At 40.2% G+C, this 25053-nt stretch overlaps 1 protein-coding gene across 2 annotated transcripts in view; it reads right to left on the reverse strand.

Annotated features, from left to right (window-relative positions):
- CDH13 (cadherin 13) overlaps positions 1-25053 on the reverse strand; it is a 447425-nt gene that overhangs the window by 16729 nt on the left and 405643 nt on the right. Inside the window, exons 11-13 of one of the 2 annotated variants that reach the window (XM_064722933.1) lie at positions 14699-14841; positions 4075-4308; positions 3124-3339 (exon numbers count right to left, since the gene is read on the reverse strand). In XM_064722933.1, the coding sequence (XP_064579003.1) occupies positions 3124-3339; positions 4075-4308; positions 14699-14841 (593 nt within the window). Of the gene's footprint in view, positions 1-3100; positions 3340-4074; positions 4309-14698; positions 14842-25053 lie in introns of those variants that run through there. The other variant, XM_064722932.1, reaches the window with a different exon arrangement.

A 25053-nucleotide genomic window follows, 5' to 3' on the forward strand; every position in this document is an offset into this window, starting at 1 on the left:
TCCCTTTTGCAGCTGAGTTCTGAGCAGAGCAGGGTTATCTGTGTCACCTGGAATCACTGCAGCACTCAGGGACAATCCCAGAGCAGCCCCAGACATGCTCTGACAGATTTCCTCTTTTCCCCACTCACTTTCCTCCTCCAAGAACTGATTGCTGCTGCTCCCTCCCTGACCAGGAACACAGGATGGTTTTTTCATGGTTTTCCCCTCAATCTGAATTACTGAAATCTGAATTTTGTCTGAACGTTTGGTGCTTTCTTGTCTCCAGTAATGGTAAGGAAAAGCTGACAGAGGACAAAATGCCACCACATGGAGTCTCATCTTAAACACAGAGTCTGCTTTAGTGACAAGCGACAATATCCTTTCCAATATTTGTCACCGTTACCTGTTGTAACTTTGCAAGCTCCTCTGCCTGTGCACTCTCCACCATTCCAGTTTGACCTCAGTAAAATTAGGTTAAATACAAAACGTACAAAAGATGCTCCTTTTTCCAATCAACTTTGTGTTCATCATCTTTCAATCCCACCTCATTGTTTTGTTGTGCAAATCTGCCCGCATATTTTGGCATCTCATATTTTCTATTTCTGGCTGCCAGGAACTCCTAATTTTTTCTTGTTCCAGCTCTGTCTCCCTTCCCAGGGGCTTCTGGGCAAGTGTGCAGTCTGTATCCCATTATCCCTCAATATAGTGAGCACAGCAGGAAGTCTCCAGAATGGGAGGAACTGCTGGGTTTTGCATCCATTTCAGTTTTAATCAGGCTCTTCACTTGTGTGCTCAGACACTTCAGAAATCTGCCACATCTGACTTCTTTCATGATTTACTGAGGAGGCACATATTCTAAGTATAGCTAATAATTGCGCCATTTAAATGATAATACCAAGATGTTTTCTACAGGAAAGATATTCATGCCGGGCTCTTTCACCACGAGCAGCTCTTGCACAGGGCTATCTATCCTCACACCAGATGTCAAATACAAAAAGAAATACTTTGGCATGAGTTACAAAGTTCATTTGACTGAAGGATTTACCTCCCAGGAACAAGAGCCTCATAAAATACAAACACTGGGAGCAAAGTCAGCCACGTAAGGGCTTTTGCTAAAATTAAACCCATAACTTGCCACTAGAAATGGGACGTTTCATCTGTTCAATAAGCACTAAAGTTCTCTTTGTTTTTATGGCATCATAATCTTTGATTACTCTGATAAATATTTGGACTATACAAAACATTGCAATGGAGCTAATCACAGTTATAAAAAATCTGTGTGTGGAAATGAGTTGGGAACGGGGCGATAGCAGCACATTTCAGAGGAGTTCAAACACAGAACCACATTATTTTAACTGGCTCCCAAACCCATTCCTTTCCGTCTCTGTGCAGTGCACACCTGAGGAGAATGCTCAGGGGAGTTGTGGTGCTTGCTGGCTTTGCATAGACATGGATGGGAACAGTTCCAGAGGTGGAATGACAGCCATGGAATACCTTGGGATGCCCTTGGGGTGTGTTCCACCCACACAGAGCTGGACAAGACCTGCAGCCAACAAGAGCAACTCAAAAAGTGCTTTCCAATACTTAAAATTGGTTTTATAATTCAACCTAAGGAAAACGATCAGGCTTCTTGGTGGGGGCTATAAAGAATCAACATGAACATGGCAACTTCCCAAAGCACAAAGCTTTTCTCTACCCCTTTGTATTCTGAGCAGATGAATTAATGTAAATAAAGTTCAAGTGCAAATCACATCAGATAAGAAAGCAATTCCAGCGGTGAAAGTCACGCCTAGTGTAGCAGCAGCAACATTTATGAAGTGGCAACAGGAATATATTTGAATCAATGGGCTGCACATTTATATCACTGCTGCAATGGTGTCACACCCTGTCAAATATTTTTAACGTATTACCCCTAACAGCTGAAGTTTGCATTTGGTTCCAGCAGACTGAGCCCAGCCCAGCTGAACCAGAGCCAAAACAGATCCCGTAGATGTCACTGATTGAGACTAAGAACAGGAATTTGCACTTAGCATTTATACAGTCCTTTTCATCTTCAAAGAGCATCACAAACATCAGCTGCTAGCAGCTCACAACGACCTTCATGCCCAGCTTTTGGGATAAAAGGAGAAGGAAACAGGGCAGGCCGTGCGCTCAAGCACACAGCAAGCCTCAGGTGTGGAAGGGATCCCTGCCTTGACCTCTCCCTTGCCTCGTGGCACGTTTTATCTCCTGGAGAATCCAAGGCCTTTCACCACGGCTCAGGTTTTAAACCACTTTACAATATATTCTGTTAATAGAAGATGAAGGTAACAGTCCTGAAATAACAGATTTACTGTCATAGTTGTAGGATACAGCTATTCCTTTGGATAGGAATTCAAAACTAACACTGCATCAAAAAGTTTGCTGGCAGCTGTCACAGGACTACCCAGGGACATGTCCTGTTTAAATTTGTGCATTCCATGGCTTTGAATTCTTACTTTTGAATCATTCTGGGATTTTTTTCCCCACTTTCAAGTCAAGCTTTCCAAATGAGATTTACAAAATTCCTTTCTCATAAAGAGCAGAAATTCCTTTTTCCTGGCAGTTTTCTCTGCCCTCCAAGCCAGCCTGGCCATTTGATTATCAGCTCTGGGTGGTTCTAAGCCCAGAATCTCAAATAAGCTCCTCCTGTTCCAGTCACTTGCACATTTTATGTGGAGGAACAGATTGAAGCAGACAGGCCTCGTTTTCCTGGTGACCCAGAGCAGCCATTGTTACAGGAACACCTTTAATCTCCTCTTTCTGGGCTTGAATTGAATTCAAGTGGGGAGAGATGAAAGCAAGCATTGCACAAATCTGCTGCTGCAGCTGGTACCTCTCAGTTTATCCTATGGTAGCTCTGGTTCCCTTTGATTCCTCTTAAAATTATTGCTTCTATTTCTTAATTTGACAATCAGGCATCCATTTATATATATATATATATTTAATTATGAAAAATCCCTCTCCCCCCCAACTTTCTCACAGCTCATGGGAAAAGAACCCAAAATTCCAGCATTATGATATCAATCTGTGAATTTAACTCCTCCCCTGGAGGGTTTTCTGATGCAGAGTGCCAATGAGCAGAAAAACAACATTTCATTACTTAGAGCTGAGCAAAACACTTACAAAATAAACTGAGGAGTGAAAGGAGGATTAGGGTCAGGCTGATGTGGAGAGCATCACTGGCACTGCAGTCCATTTTGGATTTCTTGCAGGTACACACTTGTAATCTCAGTTCTGTGGTGTTGGTCAGAGGAGGTTTCCCGGAATCTGTCACTGAGATGGGGATGTTGTAATTGGCCTTTTTCAGGTTCTGCAGCAGGATGACCTGGGCATGGGTATCTGCAAAGGATGAGGGCACAATTAACCAAATTGCTTGGGAGGGTGAAGGAGTCTGAAAGCAACATCAGAAATACCAGTTAGTCATGGAAATCAGGAAGAAAATGAGAGTACTCTAAGAAAAATAGCAAAAGGATTGAACTGGAGGGAAGAGACAGTCCTGAAATTCTTTCATGGGCTGAAATCTAATTACAAAATTATTCCAAACCCCACCAAAAGGAAGACTTGTAAGAACCTCAAACACACAAACCTTCTGCGATCTCATGATCCTCTTAACAATTGTGCAAGGTCTCGGTGCATTGGGAGATTTTATTTGTGAAGAGTTTAAATACTTAAAATTAGGAAGTTTTTCAATTGCATTGCTAAAGCCCATGCAAAATTTCCATGCTGTCCTACAGCAAAGCCTTGTACAAAACAATTGTGTGCCATGAGATGCAGTAATCTTCACAAAATTATCAGTTATTAATAGCCCCTGATTAATGCAAAATAGAGGGAAGAAAATCCAGCCAATACAAGAGATTAATGCCAAACTGAGAGAGGAAAGTTCAGCCAACATAAGAAGGAGTTTCAAGTTTCAGAAGAGAAGGAGTTTCAGGGTAAAGCAGCAGCTTTAGGCAGATCCATCCTACAAAACTTTCATTCAAAACCCCTCCTAAATTCCCCCAGTGCCTCAGGGAGAGTGCCCTGGGGTGGAGAATTGGAAGGAATAAATACACAAAAATCCAAGTTCAGCCTTACTGTTGAGCCTGTTGATTCTCCACAACTTCTCTGGGCCGGATTGCTTGCTGAGCTCAAATTTGAATGGGTCTGTGTTGGGATGAAGGTCTTTGTCTGATGCTCCTAGAACCACTACCCTGAGATCTTTTGCATCATCACAAACTTTTGCCAGTGTTGGATAAAGGGATGGGACATTGTCATTGACATCCTCCAAGGTGATGTGCAAAGTTCCTGTGCCCGTAGCAGGAGGGTTACCTAGAGGAAAAAAAACAAACATCTGTTTATTAAATCACATTTCCATAAACTCTTGCTCCTATTTGCACCTGCAGGCTTGCAAAGGGGAAATAATTTTTTATTGTTCTTACCTCTTTTATATGGAAATTATTGCTTAAAAAAACCTGATGAGTCACTCTTGTAAATCCATTGCTGATTTTCAGAATGAAGCCTGTCTGATTCTCTACAGTACGGAAAATTATTCTAAGGAAACCTCTGGGAGAGGAATATTTTGAAGTTAAAATGAGAGTAGGACATGAATAGATGTCTGGAACAGAATCTGTTCATCAGCACATACTGAGAGAAACATACTGGGAACCATCCCCGAGACAGATAGCACAGGATTCAAAGAATGAAGAATAAGTGAGAGGAGGAGGAGGGAGGAATCAGGGGCTGAGGTGGTGCCCAGGAGCAGAACAGGACCAGATCATCCCCACCAGCCCTGAGGGCCACGAGCAGCACTGAAACCTGCCAGAGCAGCTCTGGGCAATGAGCTGGGTTATTCACCCTGTGCTTTAAACCTTGCCGAGTGATGTGATTGCCAGCCTGCCCTGAGAGCCAGCTGCAGGGTGAGCCTGTTGTTTCCTCACCCTGCAGGGCTCAGTGCCGGGCTGGGAGTGCCAAACCAGCCCTGGTGGCTCTGGGGGAGCTGGGCAGGCTGGGTTTGCCTGCTGGGAGCAGCCCCCCATCTCCAGGGGCTGACAGGGGCAATGAGCTGCAGGGGTGAGCCTGGCTGAGCCAGCACACACTGCCTGCAGCGCAGCCGCTCCTTTGGCACCCTGGGAAATTCACCTCAGAGTTTTCTGAGTGCACGTTTTGTCCTTTATTGTGCCTGGCACTGAAATGCTGCACTCATGGGTTGTTTATTCCTTTTTTTTTTTTCTGGTTTAGCACAGGGAAGTGTGATCCCTGAGCAGAACAGCCTTACAAGTTGTGAGTTCTACAGCACTCTACAACAAGGCAAAAATGGAGTTGTACCTCTTTCTTTATAAGGTTTTTCAAGGATAAACTGTTTAATTAGGAAATTACACCTAAATAATTTATATTTTTAACCTAATAACTAACTACTTGTCACTCACAATGTGGACTTTTTAATTTAAACTATTTAAACCTATGAGGAAGAAGGTGAAGAAGAAGGTAAAGAAGAAGTTCCAGTCTCTGCTTCAAAACTTCTATTTTGTTTTATATATATTACTATATTCTAAATTAAACTCTAAGTTTTCTGCTATGTGATATTACACACTTCTATTCAAACTACACACTCATAAAAGTTCTATTATTTAATTTTGGAATTTCTTTATGGCTTCAGGTTGAATGCAGCGGGGGGATCAGTGTCTGTCAGTGCACAAAGTCTAAAATTCTCAGTGACCAGGTGCCACAGACACATTTTATGGAAAATCCTTTCCTTAGGATTTTTCCTCCTGAGAAGCTGAGAGGGCTCAGGAACAAAATGTAAACATTGATTATCTGCTGCTGTGGAATGCAACAGGTGCATCTGGGATTGGTCTCATGTGGTTGTTTTTAATTAATGGCCAATCACAGTCAGCTGGCTCAGACAGAGAGTCTGAGACACAGTCTTTGCTATCATTCTTTCTTTTTCTATTCATAGCCAGCCTTCTGATGAAATCCTTTCTTCTATTCTTTTAGTATAGTTTTAATATAATATATACCATAAAATAATAAATCAGCCTTCTGAAACATGGAGTCAGATCCTCGTCCCTTCCCTCATCCTCAGACCCCTGTGAACACCATCCCAACCCACATAAACCCTTCCCAGATGGATTTGGGGGCTGCAGTTAACCCCTGCAGCACCAGGGCAGGGTCCCACAGCATTTCCAGGGGCCCTTCAGCACAACCCACAGCAGCCCCATGACCCAGGCTTTTCAAAGGAAACCCACAGCACATTGGAATAAACTGAATTATTGCTGTGCTGGGAGAGCATCCCAAGGCAGAAACAAGCACCCCATGGTCTGGATCTGATAAACTGCTGCCTGCAGCAGAGTGCAATTAGTCCTTTCAATAACAAATGTTACTGATGGTGACACTTCATCTGTTTCCTGCGAGCAGAAATGCATCACAAAGGCTGAATGTTCATCCTTCTCCAGCCCTGCCCTCCCTTCTCATCTCACACTCTGTCATCAGAAGGGTTAGGCTTGAGTTCTTTACAATGAAAAAGAAGCTATTTTTCACTTTTTATTGGACTAATTGAATTTACAGAAAGACTCCCATACGTTTTTTGTTCTTGATATATTATTAAGTAAAGTCATACTGCAGAATGGATGAAAAGACATTCTGGTATTTGAAATATGATCATAAAAGCCAGCCTTTCATGCACTTAATTAAACTGCTGTCTTTAATTTTGAATGCATTATTTCCACACTGGACTGATAATGTCTTATGCACTGCCCTTCTTATCTTTCTCTGAAGTCAGTAATATTAAAATCTGCCTTTTGAAATGAAGAAGCCAACAGCTTTATGGATGTCCTGCTATTTTGTCACACACAGATATGGCTGTGTTCTCCCTGCTGTGCAAATGTTTCACTCTTTGTATGGTTCAGAACTTGGGCAAATATTACAGATAAAAAAAAAAAAGAGTGAAAGGAAATTGCTTCTGTCCATTTCAATGACTTATTCTCTGCTTGGTTTATTTATAATGATTTAAACAAAAAATCTTTCGCTGATTTATGAAGACCTCCAAAAGAAAAGCAAGCAAATGTCAGGGTCATAAACTGGAGCTTGTTAACACACGTCATAAAAGTGTAACACGAAATGAATCAAGCAAAAATGGTCACAACTCATCCACTGGGAATATGTGACTTTCATAAATTTGATGGTATTATGCTGTTGAAATAATTCAAAATCCCATGATCTCCAGACGCCTTTGATTTTGAAAGGGAAGTTACCCATAGAATATTTTAATTCTGAAGTAAAACTCTTAATTTGCATTGCCAAACCTTGTGGCTGAGAGCAGAATTAATGAGCAGAGCAGGACCTAAAGGGTCCGACAATCCTGGGGAGAAGCTTTTCCGACGAGCTCTGATCCCAATTGCCACTGAGCACATCCTGAGGATGAACATTTAAATATTTGGGTGCCCTTGGAGCCCAAACAGAGAAAGAAAGAGAGAATTCCAAACTCCCAGAAGTGGCACATCTGGGAATACACCATGGCCATCCTAGGAGTGAAACAGCATCACTGGTTTGGGTAAAAACTGCTGAAACAGAGGCTGAAGGATGGAGAATTTCACAGTGAAACAAAGTGGAAACTTGGTGGTGAACTGAGTCTCCAATGCAAGGGGCTCTTACCAGGAAATGTGGATTTTAAATTGAATTTTAGTGCTGCCCACATAAATAACCATGTTGCTACCACCAGTTGAAAAAATTAGCTTGAAATAAATGTTATAGAAAAAGATACTTTGTTTACTTTTAATGATTGAATCTTAATGAAAAGCTGCGCAGAATAATATCAGAATTATTAAAATCACACAAATTACACACTGCTCCTCAAACAAGAGCAGTGCTTCTCATGCTTTCCAGTGATGCTCTGAGAATCTAAACACAAATTTCTGTCTCATTGCTCACACTGGGTTTTTTCCCCTCCATATGCTGTTGTTGTGCTCAGAGAATCTGAGTGTGCTCGGAGCTTTGCCAGGGATTTGTCCCTAATTCCCCATGAATTCAAATTTCCTGTGCATTTTCTATCTATATTAACATATAGATGCTTTGTAAAATAGATAAAATAAAAATATAAAATAAATGTATCATTAAATATATATAATAAATATATTATTAAATATATAAAGTGAAATATAAAATATATAAAATAAAAATGATTTACTATATATTTATATATAATGCATTAAAATATATTGTATAAATATCTAAAACATAGATATTTCACTCCTATGATGGCCATGGTGTATTCCCAGATGTGCCACTTCTGGGAGTTTGGAATTCTCTCTTTCTTTCTCTGTTTGGGCTCCAAGGGCACCCAAATATTTAAATGTTCATCCTCAGGATGTGCTAAAACATAGTAAATATAATATATAGTAAATATAATATATGGCTATAAAAATATAATATATAATGCATAAATATAATATATAAGTAAATATAATTGAAAATAATATAATATTATAGTAAATAATATGTAAACATTATAATAATATATAAATATAAATAAATAGAAATAAATATAATTTACATAAATATAGATTTAAAATTTCAAATACGTAAATATAAAATTATACATTTATATAAATATATAGCTAAATATGTATACTATATTTATATATAGTATATATGATAGATATTATATATAGTAGATATACAATATATTTATATGAAATATATAAAATAGAAATTATATATTATATATTTAGAGATAACATATAAATATATTATATATAGTAAATATATAATATATTTATATAAAATATATGACAAAAACTATCTATTATATATTATAAAATATATATTAGATAGTGTATATATATAAAATATATTTATAAAAATCTATAAAATAAAAAAATATCTGCATGTTTAAAAAATATCAGGACACCTGTAACGTTGTTGGCTTCTTCCAAAGTTCCAACCCTTCACTCATGCCCTCAAATAATAAATGCAGCTCCTGGTTTTGAGTAATTACATTTCAGAAGAGCCCAGCTCTCTCAGCATCTCCAATTGCTACTGACATCTGCCATCCGTCTTAAATACTGTTTTCAGCATTCCCATTTCTTTTTCCAATCATGAGTCCATGATGACAAATTAAAACAATATTTTGTGTGCAATTCATATTTTACTGAAATGTAAAATGGCAAGAAAAGGATGAGTCTTCAATTTATTTTTCTCTTCTCAATTAATACAGCAATTAAGATAAGGGGTATAAAACTGGCTTAATTGGGTTGCTATGGTAACTAATTGCCTGATTTCTTCAAAAATAGCGTGGTTTAGGTGGAATCAATCTGTGGTAATTTAATTATGTGCATCATGGAGAGAGGAGACAGGTTAGATACATGTCAGAAGTTCTAATTGCACACTGCCACACTTCTCTTTGTTATCCAGCTTTTTCTGTTGTGTATTACTGCTCATCACACAGAGGACAGAATAAAAAGTTTTCTTTCCAATGATTAGCAGCGCCAAGACATGCACAATAAATCGGATTCAGGATTGCTTGGGTTCAGCTGCTCCTTGGAAACACAGGAAAAAGTGAGAAAAAACCAAACCCTGATTCACCATTTCTTCATTTTGCTCAGGAAAAGTGAGACAGCGCCTCAGCTCACGAGTGCAGCTGCCCACAGCCAAGTCCAAGCTGCTTTTTGCTTAAACTGCCACTGTAGCTCAAGGCAAACCCTGAACTCACAACTAAAATGAATTTAATGACATTTATTCTCTTTGTTTAATGCAGCTGAAGTTCTTATATTCCCAAATTTTGCCTCAGTAGCTCCCTGGTGACAGGAATGACAGGGAGGGAATGTGGAATGCTCACACTGGGAGAATATTTCTCTTTAGGTGGGACCCCACTGGGATGGCGTCCAACCATCCCCAAAAAAGGGGAATCCAACCTCACTTTGCATTTAACCCAACCAGCAAAATTAGTGTGTCATTACTTGTCACCAGGTGACAAATAATGGACAACACAGGTGGGTTTTCTATGGGTCAAGCAACCAAAGATAACCAAATATTTTGTTTTTAAAGAGATAGAAAAAGGCTACACAATGGGATATTAATTGCACAAAAAAAAAGAGTAATTTTTTGCATGAATTAGGTAAATCTGGTGATAAATTTTTCATGCCTCTAGAAGGAAATGGTGTTTTATCTTTTAAAGATTTCACACATTTTCCAGGTATTTTTCAGGTATTTTTTAGCTTCACCTCCAGCCATGGTTTCCTTCTCCCTCACTTTTCCTAGATTGTGACAAAAACTCTCAGAATTCAGGGAAAAAAAAAAAAAAAAACACCTTTCCTGGAGAGTTTCTAGCATGGCGGAATGGGATAAACACGCAGGTGCTGTGCTTTGTGATCCCCATCCCAAATTCAGGGAGCAATGGGCTCTGCAGGATGGCACCACAGAGCACATTTGGAAGTTCTGTTCCACACAGGTTTCTCAAACCCAAATGATTTCTCCTCTCATGGAATGAGCAAAATCCCTTTTGGCAGAAAAGCTCCCAATAATGCTGTGATTTTACATTGGGTTCAATTATTAGAGTGCCAAATAAAATGATCACTGTTGTTGGCCCTTTTGTTAATTTAATGAAACTTCAGATGTTTCCTAAGTTTGCATAAACCTGAATTTGCCCCATTATCAGCTCATTCTCAGATTAAACACAGTTCAGGACACTTTAATGTGTTAACTCTGCTGCATGGCATTTCCTACCAGGGTTTAATTTCTTCTTTAATAGGCCAGAGACTCTGTGGTCACACAGGTCTTTAATAAAAAGTTTTCAAATTCTAAAGACACTAAGTTGACCTTTTACTGAAATCAAATGTACTAAGAAAATTAGGATATTTCTTCCAAAAAGTCCTTTTTAAAGTGTAATGCACCCCTATAAAAGGTCAAAATTTATTATCAATAAATTAACAGTGTTTCCTTCAAATTTGCTACACATTTTTTCCAGTGTGTTTGGGAAGATACAGGAACTATTTGGATCAGGAATAACATAATTCATACTTTACCACCTTTAGCTGCAGTTAATTTGATAATGCAGAGAAATAATATCATAAAGGTCAGAAAGAATCTCATAAAGAGTCAACTTATTTCCTGCAGTGGAGTGACTCCATTTTCTGTGTCCCTTTCGTTGTCCCTGTCCTACTGGTAAAGTGATATCCCAAAACAAGACAAAGATGGGACAGCTTTATACAAAGAAACACCAAGCACAAAGCTCCAGGTTTTAGTTGTGACAGAAATATCTAACTCTTTACAGATTAAAAAAAAATAAATAAATAAATAAAATGCCCTGGCACTTGCTCCCTGCACTGAGGTGTAATAACTAGGAGTCAGATGGAACTGGTGATAGATTCTCCACTGACATCAGCAAAAGGGGATGGAAAAAGGAGGAAGGAGAAAGGAGAAAGAAAAAAGGAGAAAGGAGAAAGGAAAAAGGAGAAAGGAAAAAGGAAAAAGGAAAAAGGAAAAAGGAAAAAGGAAAAAGGAAAAAGGAAAAATGTTCACTGTGGGGTTTGTTTGCTGCTGTCTGCACTCCTCCCCCAGGACAGCACTCAAATGAAAGGTTATTTTATAAAGGGGTGAGCATGGAACACAGTGGGACAACAGAACTTTTTCTGTAAGCAGCTAAATGCTATGAACTCCAATTAATATTTGTATTTATGTTTTAGAATATGGCTCATGCATTTCAGCAATGGCTAAGACAAAAGGGTATAGATTATTTTAGAGTTATTCACTATAAATTCTGTTAAAGATGATCACACATCTTGCAGTGCCTGGGAGCTGCTGTGGGTGCCAGTTCCCAGTGCTGGGCAGTGCCCTGGGCATCACCTGAGCTCTCTGGATTTCCAGGACAGGGAAGGAAAGCCTGATAAAATCAACTTTCCCATTGCCTGTGCCATCTCAGATTGGACTCAGAGATGAGCTGAGAGGCCAAAGGAAATAAAAACCTCCAATGAATGCTTTGGAAAAAAGAGTTTCTGCTAAAGTATTTCTTTTTTTCCTTTCCTTCCTTTTCACCACAAATCAGTTAGCCCAAGCAAATGACTTGCTCTATTGGAAATGCCTCTAAATTTTCACTTTATTACCCTATTTCATTTGGCAGTTCTTAATCCTGCTTTGGCTGCCCTCTCACTGAGAAGTCCCAGGCATTTTCACTGGCATTAGACAGGCTCCACTTATTAACCTGAAGAGAGAGGTCTGCAGCCCATGGACAATGCTGCTCTAAAGAGGTGCAGATAGTTCTGCTCAATCTGATTTTCCCCCTTTTTCAGTTAACACAGCCTTCTTTTAGAGTCCCGAAGTAATTCTGTATTCATTTCATAGCATTTTCCCACAATTTGGTTTCTCATCTAATGCAATATTTCAAGTTGGACATTAGCTCTGATGGCTGCAGAGATGAAGTGGCTCTCCCAGCAGTGCCAGATCACAGTGTCAGCCTGGAAACAAATTTGGGAACACTTCCCAGGGATGCTGTCTGTCCCAGCTGTCCCTGCAGGGGCAAGGCAGAGCCCAACCTGCTGAGATCAACTCTCAAACCTCCCTGGCTGCTTTAGCCAGAGTTATTCATCCAGGCCAGCAGGAAATTTTCCCACTTCCCAGCCCATCTCTAAGTTGAATTTGCTCCCCAAGCTGCCTGGTAATTAATGCAGAGGTGATGCAGGGCACAAGGTTAATATCAGCTAATTAAGTTCTGCTGTTTATTCCCACTCCCACGTGTGGCAGGGCTGCTGATGGCAGGAAAAGATCATTATTAACCCCTTAGCATGACAGTCCTGAGTGCACACGTGTGGTTTGTGATCATTGCATTCACAGGAGTCAATAATGCTGGAGAGGATGAACTCCTGCACTGACAGAGTCACAAATAAACACAATTACAGGGGCTGCCATTAGGTGCTGCCTCAGAATCCCAAGTGAACAGGATTCCTTGGGATTCCTTTGATTTATCCACCATAGAAAAAAAAATAATCTGAGAATTAAAAGCAGTGAAGTTCTGGGTTTAGAATAAATGAGCAAGGCCTAAGTTGCACATAAAGGTGTCCCCCAAAATCCACATTACTCAGGCTGGTTCCCACAGCCAAGAACACTCATCTCCTTTCTCCATCTATTCTCTGTGACAATATCTGGCTTCACCTTTAAAACACAACTTTGTCCTTTGGGTAACCCCTCAGTAATATCCCAAATTTTTACTTTCATGGTGAGATGACATTTCCCAGTGCACCTGATTTTGAGATGCATTAAAAATAGAAAAAAAATCCAATAGCAAGCAAAAGACAGAAATATGTTTAGTGCTACATTTTCCCCCAGAAATTTCCTAAGGAAAATATGTATATTAATATATAAGTAAATCATCTCCTCAGCAGATTTTTTTTTTTCTCTTATACTTAAGGCGATATTTTCTTTCTTCTGTCAGGCCCTGCAAATGTTCCCTGAGTCATGTGCTTGCAAATATGTAGAATTACTCTCTTAAAAAGGGCATTTTACAATTCATCACCAGGGCTAAACCAGCTGCAGCTGTGAAAAAGTGTTAGCATATTAGCTGTTATATTACAGGCAAATCTTTTATTTATTTTGTGCCTTTAGCTCAGGAGATTTGGAACGTTCAGGGTTTGCTCTTTCTTCCTCTGCTCCAGAGTCACTCCCTGGATTTTCCTTAGATAGCTCAATTTGGATTCTATTTGACAGGAGGAACTTTAGTAAACACAATATGCAAAAATTGTTCCTTTTTAACGAGTAGTTTAGTTGTGTTTTTATTGTCACTGACATTGTAGTGAATAGATTATAATCCAGCATATCAAGGATGAGCTGTTATTGGTATTTAAGTGCCTCAGACACGCTGACTGCTCAAATATTGTGAAGAAATTAACTCTGATTAGGATGATTTATTACATTTCCAGGAATGTTTCTAGACTAATTGCACCTAGCATTAAGACATCAGTGTAGGAATAAATCTGTAAGGTATAAAGCTAAATGAAAGCTGTTATAAATTTGTAAGCTTCAAGTTAATTCCTCTTTGCAAGTTTCAAGTTAATTTTTCTTTCTTCTGGTTTCTAAAATGGTTTCTAATATATTTAGGTGGCCATGGAGAGAAGTGCTGCAGCCCTGGTTAATTTTACACCTTGTGTGATGCCCTGTGAAAGCTGAGCTAGAACAGAGGCTGGGCAGAGTTAAAGAATAAAGCAGGGATTTATTAAAAGGATCTCCTCAATGGATCCACCTTGGGCAGCACAAGAGCCCAGCCAGGGCTGCACCCAAGATGAACCAAAATGGTCCCAAAATGAACCCAAGGTGAACCAAAATGGCCCCAAAATGAACCCAAGATGAACCAAAATGGCCCCAAAATGCACGAGCGCTCCCGGGGTCTCTCCCTGGGATCAGTTCTGCTCCATTTGCACCTTGCAGTTCATTGTCCCATTCCAGCTTTAGCCCAGGCAGTCCCACCCTGCTTGTTTTTCTCTCTCCAGCCCACGGGGTTTGTGCTCCTGGGCTGAGATTGGGATCATTTGTCCTTGGTGCCCAGCTGGAGCAGGAATTGTTTTGTCTCCCTGCTCTGTGCACAGAGCTCAGCATCCCTGATGTGAACCCAGACCCTCACACTAAAGCAGCACAGAATGTGAAAAATAGAAAAGCTAAACCTGAGGCATCACTTGCAGCGTTCAGAACAGAGCATTTGAGGCAGGAAATTCAGGATTTTGCCCCAGGGGTCACTCACCACTGTCGATGGCCAGGAACAGAGCCGTGTAGACGTTGTTGTGCACGAAGGGAGATTCCCTGTCCAGCACTGCCGTGGTGCCAACGGTGCCGTTGGTGGGGTTGATTTCCAGCCACCCTGCTGGGTCCTTGTACACTGAATACCTGAACAGAAGGGCAGAAGGTGTTAGCAAATTATAGATCTGAATGTCAAAGAAATGCATTGCTGCAGAGGAATCTGTCTGGGCACTCAGTGGCTTCCACAGGGGATCTCTTCATATTGCAAAAACACAATTTAAGCTTGTGCCTTGCCTTAGAGACAATTCAGTGTTGTTAGAGGTTTGAGTCAATTCCTTTGGATATATATATATATATTTGTCCCAAAGTTTAGCAGAGAAATCAATATTTAGGATATTATATAGGAGCTGTTTCCTACTGCTGTGTTATAGAGCGAGAACACTTCCAACAGCCTCTGCACCCACACTCACCTCATGAATCCTGTCCCAGGATCCTTTTTCCAGACTCCAAATTCCAGTTGGACTAGAAGCTGTATTTTTAATTTATGTTTCAGTGGTTTTAATTTTTTTTCTTACCATTATTTATTTTGGGTGAGCTGGAAATGCACTAAATTGTGGGGAACGGTGGCAGAAAGAGTCAGACAATGAATTCACCAGGTGTGGGGGAGATGGTTACACCCAGCCCTGTTTGCACACTCTTGTTCTGCACTCTGGGATCTGGAGCTTCCTCCTTCTGCTGATTGAATTCAGCCACATCCACGCTGCCTCAATCACAGTTTGGGAATGCTGCCTCCACAATGCCCCAATATGAAATTCCCTCGTGTGCTTTTTCCCTTTAATCAGCACAAATACTCAGCCCCCAAAACTGGAAATGTTTAGAGAGATTGGGGAGTTTACACACCAGGAATTTCCCTGAGCTTGAATGAAGCAATAAATACAAGAATGTTCATGATTAGGCCTTAATTCTATACAAAGTTAAATATATTAAGTAATAGAACAACCCAGAGCTGAACTAACTGATACCAATTCCCTCTCCAATTAAATGTGTTTATGTTTTAAACCAAAACTCCAATCATATAATCAATACCTGGGATAATAACCTGTTTATCTTTTTTGTAGTGAGTTGTTATAGGTCATAAACCACCATACAACCTTTTATAGACTTCTTAAATTACCAGTAATTGACAAGGAACCTGTTATTGTTTAATGAGTCTGTGCCAAGGCAGTGCCTCACAGTGAAAGTGAATTCACCTGAAAGTCCTATGTGATAAAGTCGCAAAAAAATTTTAAAATATCATTGCAAATATGAGGGAATAAACAAAACCAAGACATTATTGAGGGGTTAAAAAAAGCTAAAATTAAATAAAATTCGTGCCTCTAACAAAATGCTGACAGACAGCCCTGCCCATGCTGCTGCTTTTTACCAAAACTTTGCTTCAGGCTTGAAAAATGAAATTTCCTGGGGGCTGCTGAGCCTGACTGTGGTGCACAGGAATATTGAGGCAGAGTGAGCACCAAAACTTCAGCATATACAGCCAGGAAAAATTACACATCTCTATGAGCTCTTATGATGTTAAAATAAGTTAAAGAGGAGATTTGGAAACCAGAAATTTTTGAATTTATGCAGAAAAAGAGACAAACAGGGAAAATAGTTGTCTTATTTATGCTGGCAAAAAAAAAAAAGTAACTCAGAGTTTCACCACTGTCTTCCCCAGGAGCAGAAATTATCCCCTAGGGAATGTGTGGGAAAGAATCAAAGGAAAGCATTAGTGCACAGTGAGATGTTCCATCAACCCAACACGTCCTTCCTCCTAATAGCCATTTAAACATTAATCAATACCTCAGCTTTATCTCCCACAAAAATGAGTGCCTGCAACAGAAACAATGCAGATCATTTCATTTCACTTCTTTGTTTCTTCTTTTATTGTTGTTTTTATAACTTTGCAACAAAGGTATGCACAGAAATATGGAACAAGGGCAGCCTAAACAATTCCTAGTCTATTGTAAAATTGCAAATTCTCAATTAACCCCGAAACCATTTCAGAAGATTCAACACTTCTAAAGTAATGAGAATGTAAAATGGATTGTATTATCTTCCCTGATTGCTCTACAAAGCACTGTTGGCTGTGCAAATAAAAACCTGGATTGTATAACCTGTGATTTGGCACAGGATATTGTGAAAGCAGCACTTTGTCTTTCCCACCACATTTTTACTTATTGTAAGAGCATATTGCAGCATATTTGATTGGTTTTTGTTCCATCTTTTGAGGGCTCTGCTAGCAAAGGTTTAGAATGGACCCATCATAAAAACCATGATAAAAATAGAAGTTTTGAATGCAAAGATTCACTTCCCACTTTTGACTTTGGTGGGATCTGATTGCACAGCAGCTTTTAAAATCAGACTAATTTTTAGGAGGTTAAACATGAACTTTTCTAGATGTACCTGCTGCATCTCCAGTCCTGAGCACCGTGATGTATCAGATGTGCACAGAGCTGTGCTCTCTGCTGTGCCACTTACTCTTTAGTTTGGGTTTATTCTGCTTTGAAGCACTGCAATTTAGCGCTGCTCATAGAGTTTATTTCATTTTGGGTTTTTTTCTTTTAATTTTAAGCTGTGCCAACAGCTCCCAGCTCCCAAGGGCTTGTGAGACAAGAGGGAAGGGAAAGTGGGTGTGACACATTCTGACTGTGACCTCCTTGCTCTGGGTTCATGCCCTGGGGTTGTCTCAGCCAGGTATTGCAAAGAGAGCAGCAAAAGCAGCTCCCTCAGCCTGGAAATTGTCTGCTCCAGTGTTCCAGTGCACACCTGAAACACAGAGCTCCAAAGAGACACTGAGAGGTTATGGACACACAGCAGAGCACAAATCAACATTTGCACTTGCTGCAGAACTAAAATAGAGAAGCAGATATATGGAAATTATTTAAAATTTATGAACAGCTTTGCATCAAGGCTGGTTGAAAAATCATGAGGCACCACCCCTGGGAAAAGTTCAGTTTTTTGGGAGAGGCTGGTGCAGCAATTACAGCACAAATATCACACCCAGAGAAGCAGTGGTGCTTCTCAGAGAAAGATAAAAAACCATCCCAAAATATAAGTGCAACATTAAAAACCTGGATGAAAACTCTATTGTGCTCTACATAGGGATGACATAATGCAGAGTTTTAGAGATCAGCCTGCTTCCCATGGAGCTCCCTCTTCTCCACTGTGCTCTCATTACCTTTTGCCTGCACTAATTAGGGCAGCATATGGCACCAGGAGGAGCAGAAAGGGAACCTTATTGCAGCACAGCAATTCTCCAGCTGAACCACACTCCACACTCATTACTGGGGACACACTGCAGTTTTTCTGCTTTTTGGCCATGAGATAACAAAGGTGTTCCTGCTCCCAGGCTGGGTTAAAAGCTCTGGGGAGGGCAAAAGCCATATATATATATATATATATGTTTATAAATAATATATATGTATGTATGTATGTATGTATGCTGGGAATGTACATATATATGTGTATATATTTATATATATATATTAATATATAATATATTTATATATGTTATACATATATATATATGTACATTCCCAGCCTTACACAGCTGGCTCTCAAATTCCTATCCCATGTGAAATTAAAACAATAACAGCAATTCTCTAATGTATATTATAGTAATGTCACTATGCTGACATTTGATTTTGTAAAGATCATTTTTATACAGTTTCCAAGATTGTGTTGTTTAGGGTTTTTTTTTTTCTTGGGTGTTTTTTGGTGTAGGTTTTGTGGTTTTTTTTGGTTGGTGGTGGTGTTTTGGGGTTTTTCGGTTGGTTTTTTGTTTTATGTTTTTAGTTTTAAAATGTTTGTAGCATTAAAGCCATTGGAAGAATGCTGTTGGAGCAGTTGGGGTGACATCCCTACCCATGGCAGGGGGGTTGGAATGAGATGATCTTTAAGGGCTCTTCCAACACAAACCATTCTGTTATTCTGTGATTCACTTTTCTTTTTCAGATACTGAGAAACAATGTGGATTGATCAGATGTATTAATTACGAGGTGCAGGTGAATATAGAGGTTTGGATTCTGTTTATTACTCAGATATAAAACCACTGCCCAGATATAAAAACCCTTGGCAAACAGGGAAGGATTTGCAGGCTGTGCCTCTCTGCAGGCAGGGTTTGCTCCTGTTTGCCTCTGCAGAAAAACATGCACCCATCTCCCCCATCTGAGCTAAAATATTCCTCATCTCAGCTTTGTTTTGTTGGTCACATCAGGGAATTAACAGGCTGGCTTTCATCACAATCCTCAATCTCCAATGATACCATCAAAACAGAATGAAAAATCAGATGGAATTCAGTTTGCAGTCCCCCGCCACTGAGAAATGTCAAATGAGAAAATGGTTGACTAATTAGTTATTTGTGTGGAGAAATAATGGTGTAAACCCCTTGGTAAGCATGAGGAAAGTAACAGGAGAGTCATTGCAACTCAAATAATAAAATAAATCCAATCTCAAAACCAACAACAATTAATCAAATCAAAATAATAAAACTGTATTAATGAGGTGGTTAAATAAAATGTTCTGGAAATGAAAATATTTTTCATTATTATTGTACAGTCTTTCAAACATTTCTCTGTGCTGAAACCTAATTTTCTCTTTTTCTTTCCTTTGGGGCAAAAAAACCTCAAGAAGCTGAGGTGTAAAAAGAAAAAAAGTAAAAAATCCACAAACTCATTTATGTATGTTTTAATCAGAAGTGATTAGGGCTATGGTTAAATGAAGCCAGAGGCCATAACTATCAGAATTATTCCTAAAGCTAGGGAATAATACACCATATCTGGGACTAACACACTGGTATAATCAGGTTGTTACTGTTAGAATAATTGTCAACACATGCAAATCACTAAAAGTTTTCTCATTGTAGCAATTGTGCCTCAAAAGCTAATCAGCATCAGATGAGCTTCAGGGTCTTTTACAAACTACCCAGAGAAGGATTTTGGCAGCAAAACTCTATCAAAGTTTCTGCTCATCCCTGCTCTTTGTGCCTGTGCTCCCACTGCAAACCCATTTGCTGCCCAAGAACTGCCCTGGTAGCTCTTGAAAAACTGGGAAATTTTTTAAATCCAGCAGTGAGATGTCAGTATTGAACACAGCTGGGGAGCAGAGCATTTTCCAGCTTCTCCAGTTCTTTTTTTCCCCTAAGGGATGGGCAGAAAGGAGGCTGGAAGTGGCTCGGGCTGGGAACTTTTAATCAATCAGGATCAATAGAGCTCTGCTGGACTGTGGCAAGGATTGCTCTGGCAGCTCCAGGGAGCCCCAGCTGTGCCCTGGGTGATACCAGAGTGCCACAGGAACCCCTGGCCTGGAAACATCTCCCAAAACAGCTCCCAGAAGGGCAGGGCAGGGCAGAGCAGCACTGTTCACATCCTAATCCTGCAGCAAATATGGATCCAAACACATCCAAATGTGCACCCAAACACATCCCAGCCCTGGCCACACTGACTCTGGGGCTCATCTCTTCAAGAATCCAAATATGGATCCAAATATGGATCCAAACACATCCAAATGTGCACCCAAACACATCCCAGCCCTGGCCACACTGACTCTGGGACTCATCTCTTCAAGAATCCAAATATGGATCCAAACACACCCAAATATGCACCCAAACATATCCCAGCCCTGGCCACAGTGACTTTGGGACTCATCTCTTCAAGAATCCGAATATGGATGCAAATATGGATCAAAACACACCCAAATGTGCACCCAAACACATCCCAGCCCTTGCCACCATTGACTCTGGGGTTCATCTCTTCAAGAATCCAATATTCTGTCAACACACCAAATGTGCACCAAACACATCCCAGCCCTGGAATGACTCTGGGTCACTCTCAAACACACCCAAATGTGCACCCAAACACATCCCAGCCCTGGGTGACTCTGGGACTCATCTCTTCAAGAATATGGATCCAAATATGGATTCAAACATGTACCCAAATATGTACCCAAACATATCCCAGCCCTGGCCACACTGACTCTGGGACTCATCTCTTAAAGAATCCAAATACGGATCCAAACACATCCAAATGTGCACCCAAACATATCCCAGCCCCATCACACCCATGAAGTACATAGTGCATTTGAAACAAGCTGGGAAAAAAAACCCCAAAATCTTAATTTAAAACTTATTATTAGTCAGGACTAAATGTGCTTTTCCTTCACATTATCAGGTGGTAATATATTTCTTCCTTGGATATTATGTATTCACATTATTAACCATGTTACTGAATCTCTCGCCTCCCCTTTCCTTTTCTTGTTATTGATGTTACAAGGCTGGAAAGTGTTTTTTTCTTGATGAGTATTCATTTTATTTTCTGCTTGATATCCATTGCATTCAATGCACACAAATGCAGTGCCCTGGGAATTGAATGAATTTAATCTCCTAAAATTCTGTTATGCCCAAGTTACTTTGTGCTGTTTAACCCTGGTTGGATACTCAGGAGTTAAATTTCTCTCACCCTTTTCCCTTGTCTTTTGGGATCTGAATGTTTTGCCAGCCACCTTCAATGCAGGCCCAGAGCATCATTGTGAGGTGAATTTTAATGTTTCAATTTGACAGATAAAAAACTGGAAGCCTCAAAACCTGTAAAACTAAAAGAATCTGGGTTTTTTCCCCCCTCTGAAACGACAGAAGCTTTAATGAAAAGGCTCACCTGGCTGCACAAAGAAGGACTTGTTCAAAAGCACAGTCATACAAAGATTAAAGCCATTAGGGGCTTTTCCTTCTTTTTCTTTTCCCTTGCACTTCAAAACCAAAATTCTGCAGCAGTTTCCATGAGTCAGCTGACTTAACACCCCTGACATGGACATGGACAAAACTGAGACAGAGCTGTTTTCTTTCTGGGCTAAAATGTTTTTTAAACATTGGTTAATAGCTTAGAAGCTTCCAGGGCCAGAATCTGCACACCTTGTTCTCCTACTAATAGAAATATTTATTATTTTAGTCCTGAAGCATGATCAGATGAAGGCTGGCGCTTCATCTGATAAACACATTTTTGTGTAAAACGCTACCAAGGATCCAGGGCTGAATCTCCAGAATCTCCAGAAAAAGAAAGAAAAGGGCTTTACCTTCTTTTTCTTTTCCCTTGCACTTCAAAACCCAAATTCTGCAGCAGTTTCCATGAGTCAGCTGACTTAACACCCTCGACGTGGACATGTACAAAACTGAGACAGAGCTGTTTTCTTTCTGGGCTAAAATGTTTTTTAAACACTGGTTAATAGCTTAGAAGCTTCCAGGGTTAGAATCTGCACACCTTGCTCCCCTATTAATAGAAACATTTGGTATTTTAATTCTGAAATATTATCAGATGAAGGCTGGGGCTGCATTTGTGTAAAATACTACCAAGGACTTAGGGTTGAATCTCCTGAGAGCTGGGCCTTAGGAAATGAGAATTCCTGTGGAAATTTCCCATGTGCAAGAGGAAACAGTTCTCTGCCAGACCCATTAAAACAGGGAATTGTGTAAAAATTCAGGGTTTGGAGAATGCAGTGAAATCTGGGTGAGGAGGGTTGGTATCTCCAAGGCGATGTGGAGCTAAGGAGCTGCCCAAGGGATGCCATGGATAACAATTATCTGGCTCTGTGTAGAGCAGGCATGCATGTCTCTGTAGGCATATTTACCCAGAGTATAATGGTCAGAAAATCAGGAAGAAGTCAGTCCCTAATGCAGTAATTCACATTTGAACCAAGACTGAATCTGCAGGCTTACTGCTGCTTAACAAAGTGCATAATTTCACTCTTACTCAGAAACTATTTTGCAGAAATTGGCATCCTTATTACAGAGCTAATAGAAAAAAATTCCAATTGAACTCTACAAGGCGTTTTTCCTATTACAGTAACATTGCAGAGCTCCATTTAGTAAAAATGAGTGCTTAAACCTTCTGACAATTTCTTCACTGAACTTCAATTCCACTCCAAGGATAACCAGCAGTGAGCCTGAAAGGAGATGGAGCCTTTGTACCTTGAAATGCACAGGCTGGGGCTGCCTTGCCACCGAGCAGTGGTGTGAACACAGGACAGGAATTCTGTGATTGGGAAAGACCTTGATCCCACATGGAAACCTAATCCCAGATTCAGCAGGAACAGGAATACAACAGAAATTCTGTGCATTTGGGAAAGCTCCTGATCCTAGATGGAAACCTGTTCCCAGATTCAGTAAGAATACAACAAAAATCCTGTGTATTTGGAAAACTCCTGTTCCCACATGGAAAACTACTCCCAGATTCAGTAGGAATAGGAATACAACAGGAATTTTGTGTATTGGGAAAGCTCCTGATCCCATATGGAATACAACCCCCAGATTCAGCAGGAATAGGAATACAACAGGAATTTTGTGCATTTGGGAAAGCTCCTGATCCCAGACAGAAACCCACTCCCAGATTCAGTAGGAGTAGGAATAGGAATACAACAGAAATTCTGTGCATTGGGAAAGCTCCTGTTCCCACATGGAGAAGTACTCCCAGATTCAGTGGGAATTTTGCCACTGAATTGGAAGTGTCCATGATTTATTCTATCCTTAGTCTGGAGGTGGTAAATTAATGAAATATGGCCAGGATGTGCCAGACAACATCTGCTCAGTGCCATCCAAGATCTGTACTTGCTTTAAAGACACAAGAGCTGGATTGCTTAATTAGACACTTTCCCTCCATGGCACCAATCTTTCTGGAAATCTTTGATTTCAGTGCTTGGTTTTGCAGCTTTTGCCATCATGTAAAACACCGCTGGTCCCTGGAGCTCCAATCACACTTACAACCAGCCCAAATAAATTTCTATCAAAGCACCACTGAAAGCTGTAACTACACACAGATGATCAAACCCAGCTGAGTGAGACTCCAGAATTCAATAGCTTTAAAATATTAAGAGAAATTCATCCCACCCTTTTCCCCATCAACACAACTCAAACTCACACTGTGTCCTCAAACTTGATAGCTAACTTATTATAATCAAGATACTCTTTACTTCTTCCAGAGACAAAATCCTGCCTTTTCTGAGGCTACAAGAGAACAGTAATGACAAAGTGAGTTATTGTCTGGATCTGCCTTCCACTGCAAGCATAACTTGTGACTGATAGATCCTATTGTTATATTTCTCAAGAAGATCTGCAATATTGTTTAGGCAGTGACATGAAAAATGTGCCCTATAATTTCACAGTTCACAGCCATTCATTCTGAGTGCTGACACGGTTGAAATCATAATGTGGCATAATATTGTTATGCAGGATAAAGACAGAGGGTCTAATTAAACTCCCCTTAAATGCTACATTCATCCTTATTAATCAAGAATTCAGGATTCTAAAGGTAATATCAAGGCAAGTTGAAATAGGTGACTGGGGCTTATTTGACTTCATAGAAACACAGATTTTTCAATGCTATCATCCACAGTTTTAATATCAACATATTAAGTATGATTTATGCCAACAGAGTGGAGCAGTGGAAAATTTTAAGAACAGCATCTTTTGACAAGTATTGTCAGGAGTGATGAAGTCTAGCTTCAGGTAGCTGGGTTCTGGGCAAAACTATGAATCATGGATTGAGAATTCCTGGGCCCCCTGCTTTAGGTAGCCTTTAATAATTTAATTCAGACACTTCTGCTATTTCAGAGACCAATCTAGGACAGAGGGGTTGATATTTTTTTTTCTTCCCCTCAGGAAAGAGACAATGTTTTTCAGAGCAGCCTCACTCAGTCTGGATGAAATTTCCCCCCCTGCTTTGCCTCCTTTTCTACCAGGAGAGGGCAAAGAAATAATGCTATACCAACCTGTTTATGTACACAAACCTTTCCCCAAACCTTGGGAACTGCTAGGAGGAGCCAAGAGTCCAGAGAAGGTCAGATCTGAGCACAGACAAGGCAAGCAGGGAGGCTCCCTGCCCTCCCAGCAAGGCAAACACTGCTGGAACAAAGCTCAGCCCCAGCTGGGGAGCTGGGCTTGGCCCCAAGCACTGAAAATTGAGATATACAACAGCAGGAGAAGAGGTCAAACATCTGCCCCAACACAGAGGCAGAGAATATCAGTAACAAGAGGGCAAAAAGAAACATCAAGGGAGCCTTAGGGGTGTCCCTGACAGAGATGGAACTGGCTCCCTTGGATGGTCAGCACCAGGGGCTGTCCACAGCTTTTAGAGTCAGCTTTGGCAGATCATCAATTCACTCAGCAATGGAGTTTAATTCTAGTCATTTGTTCTCTTCTGTCCCACCTCTGTAGTTCCCACCTGAGAATTTTTACTTATTTTCTACTTTTTATTTTTTTAATCAGGTGCTTCCTCCACATTAGCTCAGTGTTGGTGATAAATCCAGGTACAAATCACCTTCTGCACAGGGAAACTG

This window comes from Zonotrichia leucophrys, chromosome 11 (genome assembly GCF_028769735.1).
Source record: "Zonotrichia leucophrys gambelii isolate GWCS_2022_RI chromosome 11, RI_Zleu_2.0, whole genome shotgun sequence".
Classification (NCBI taxonomy): Eukaryota; Metazoa; Chordata; class Aves; order Passeriformes; family Passerellidae; genus Zonotrichia; species Zonotrichia leucophrys.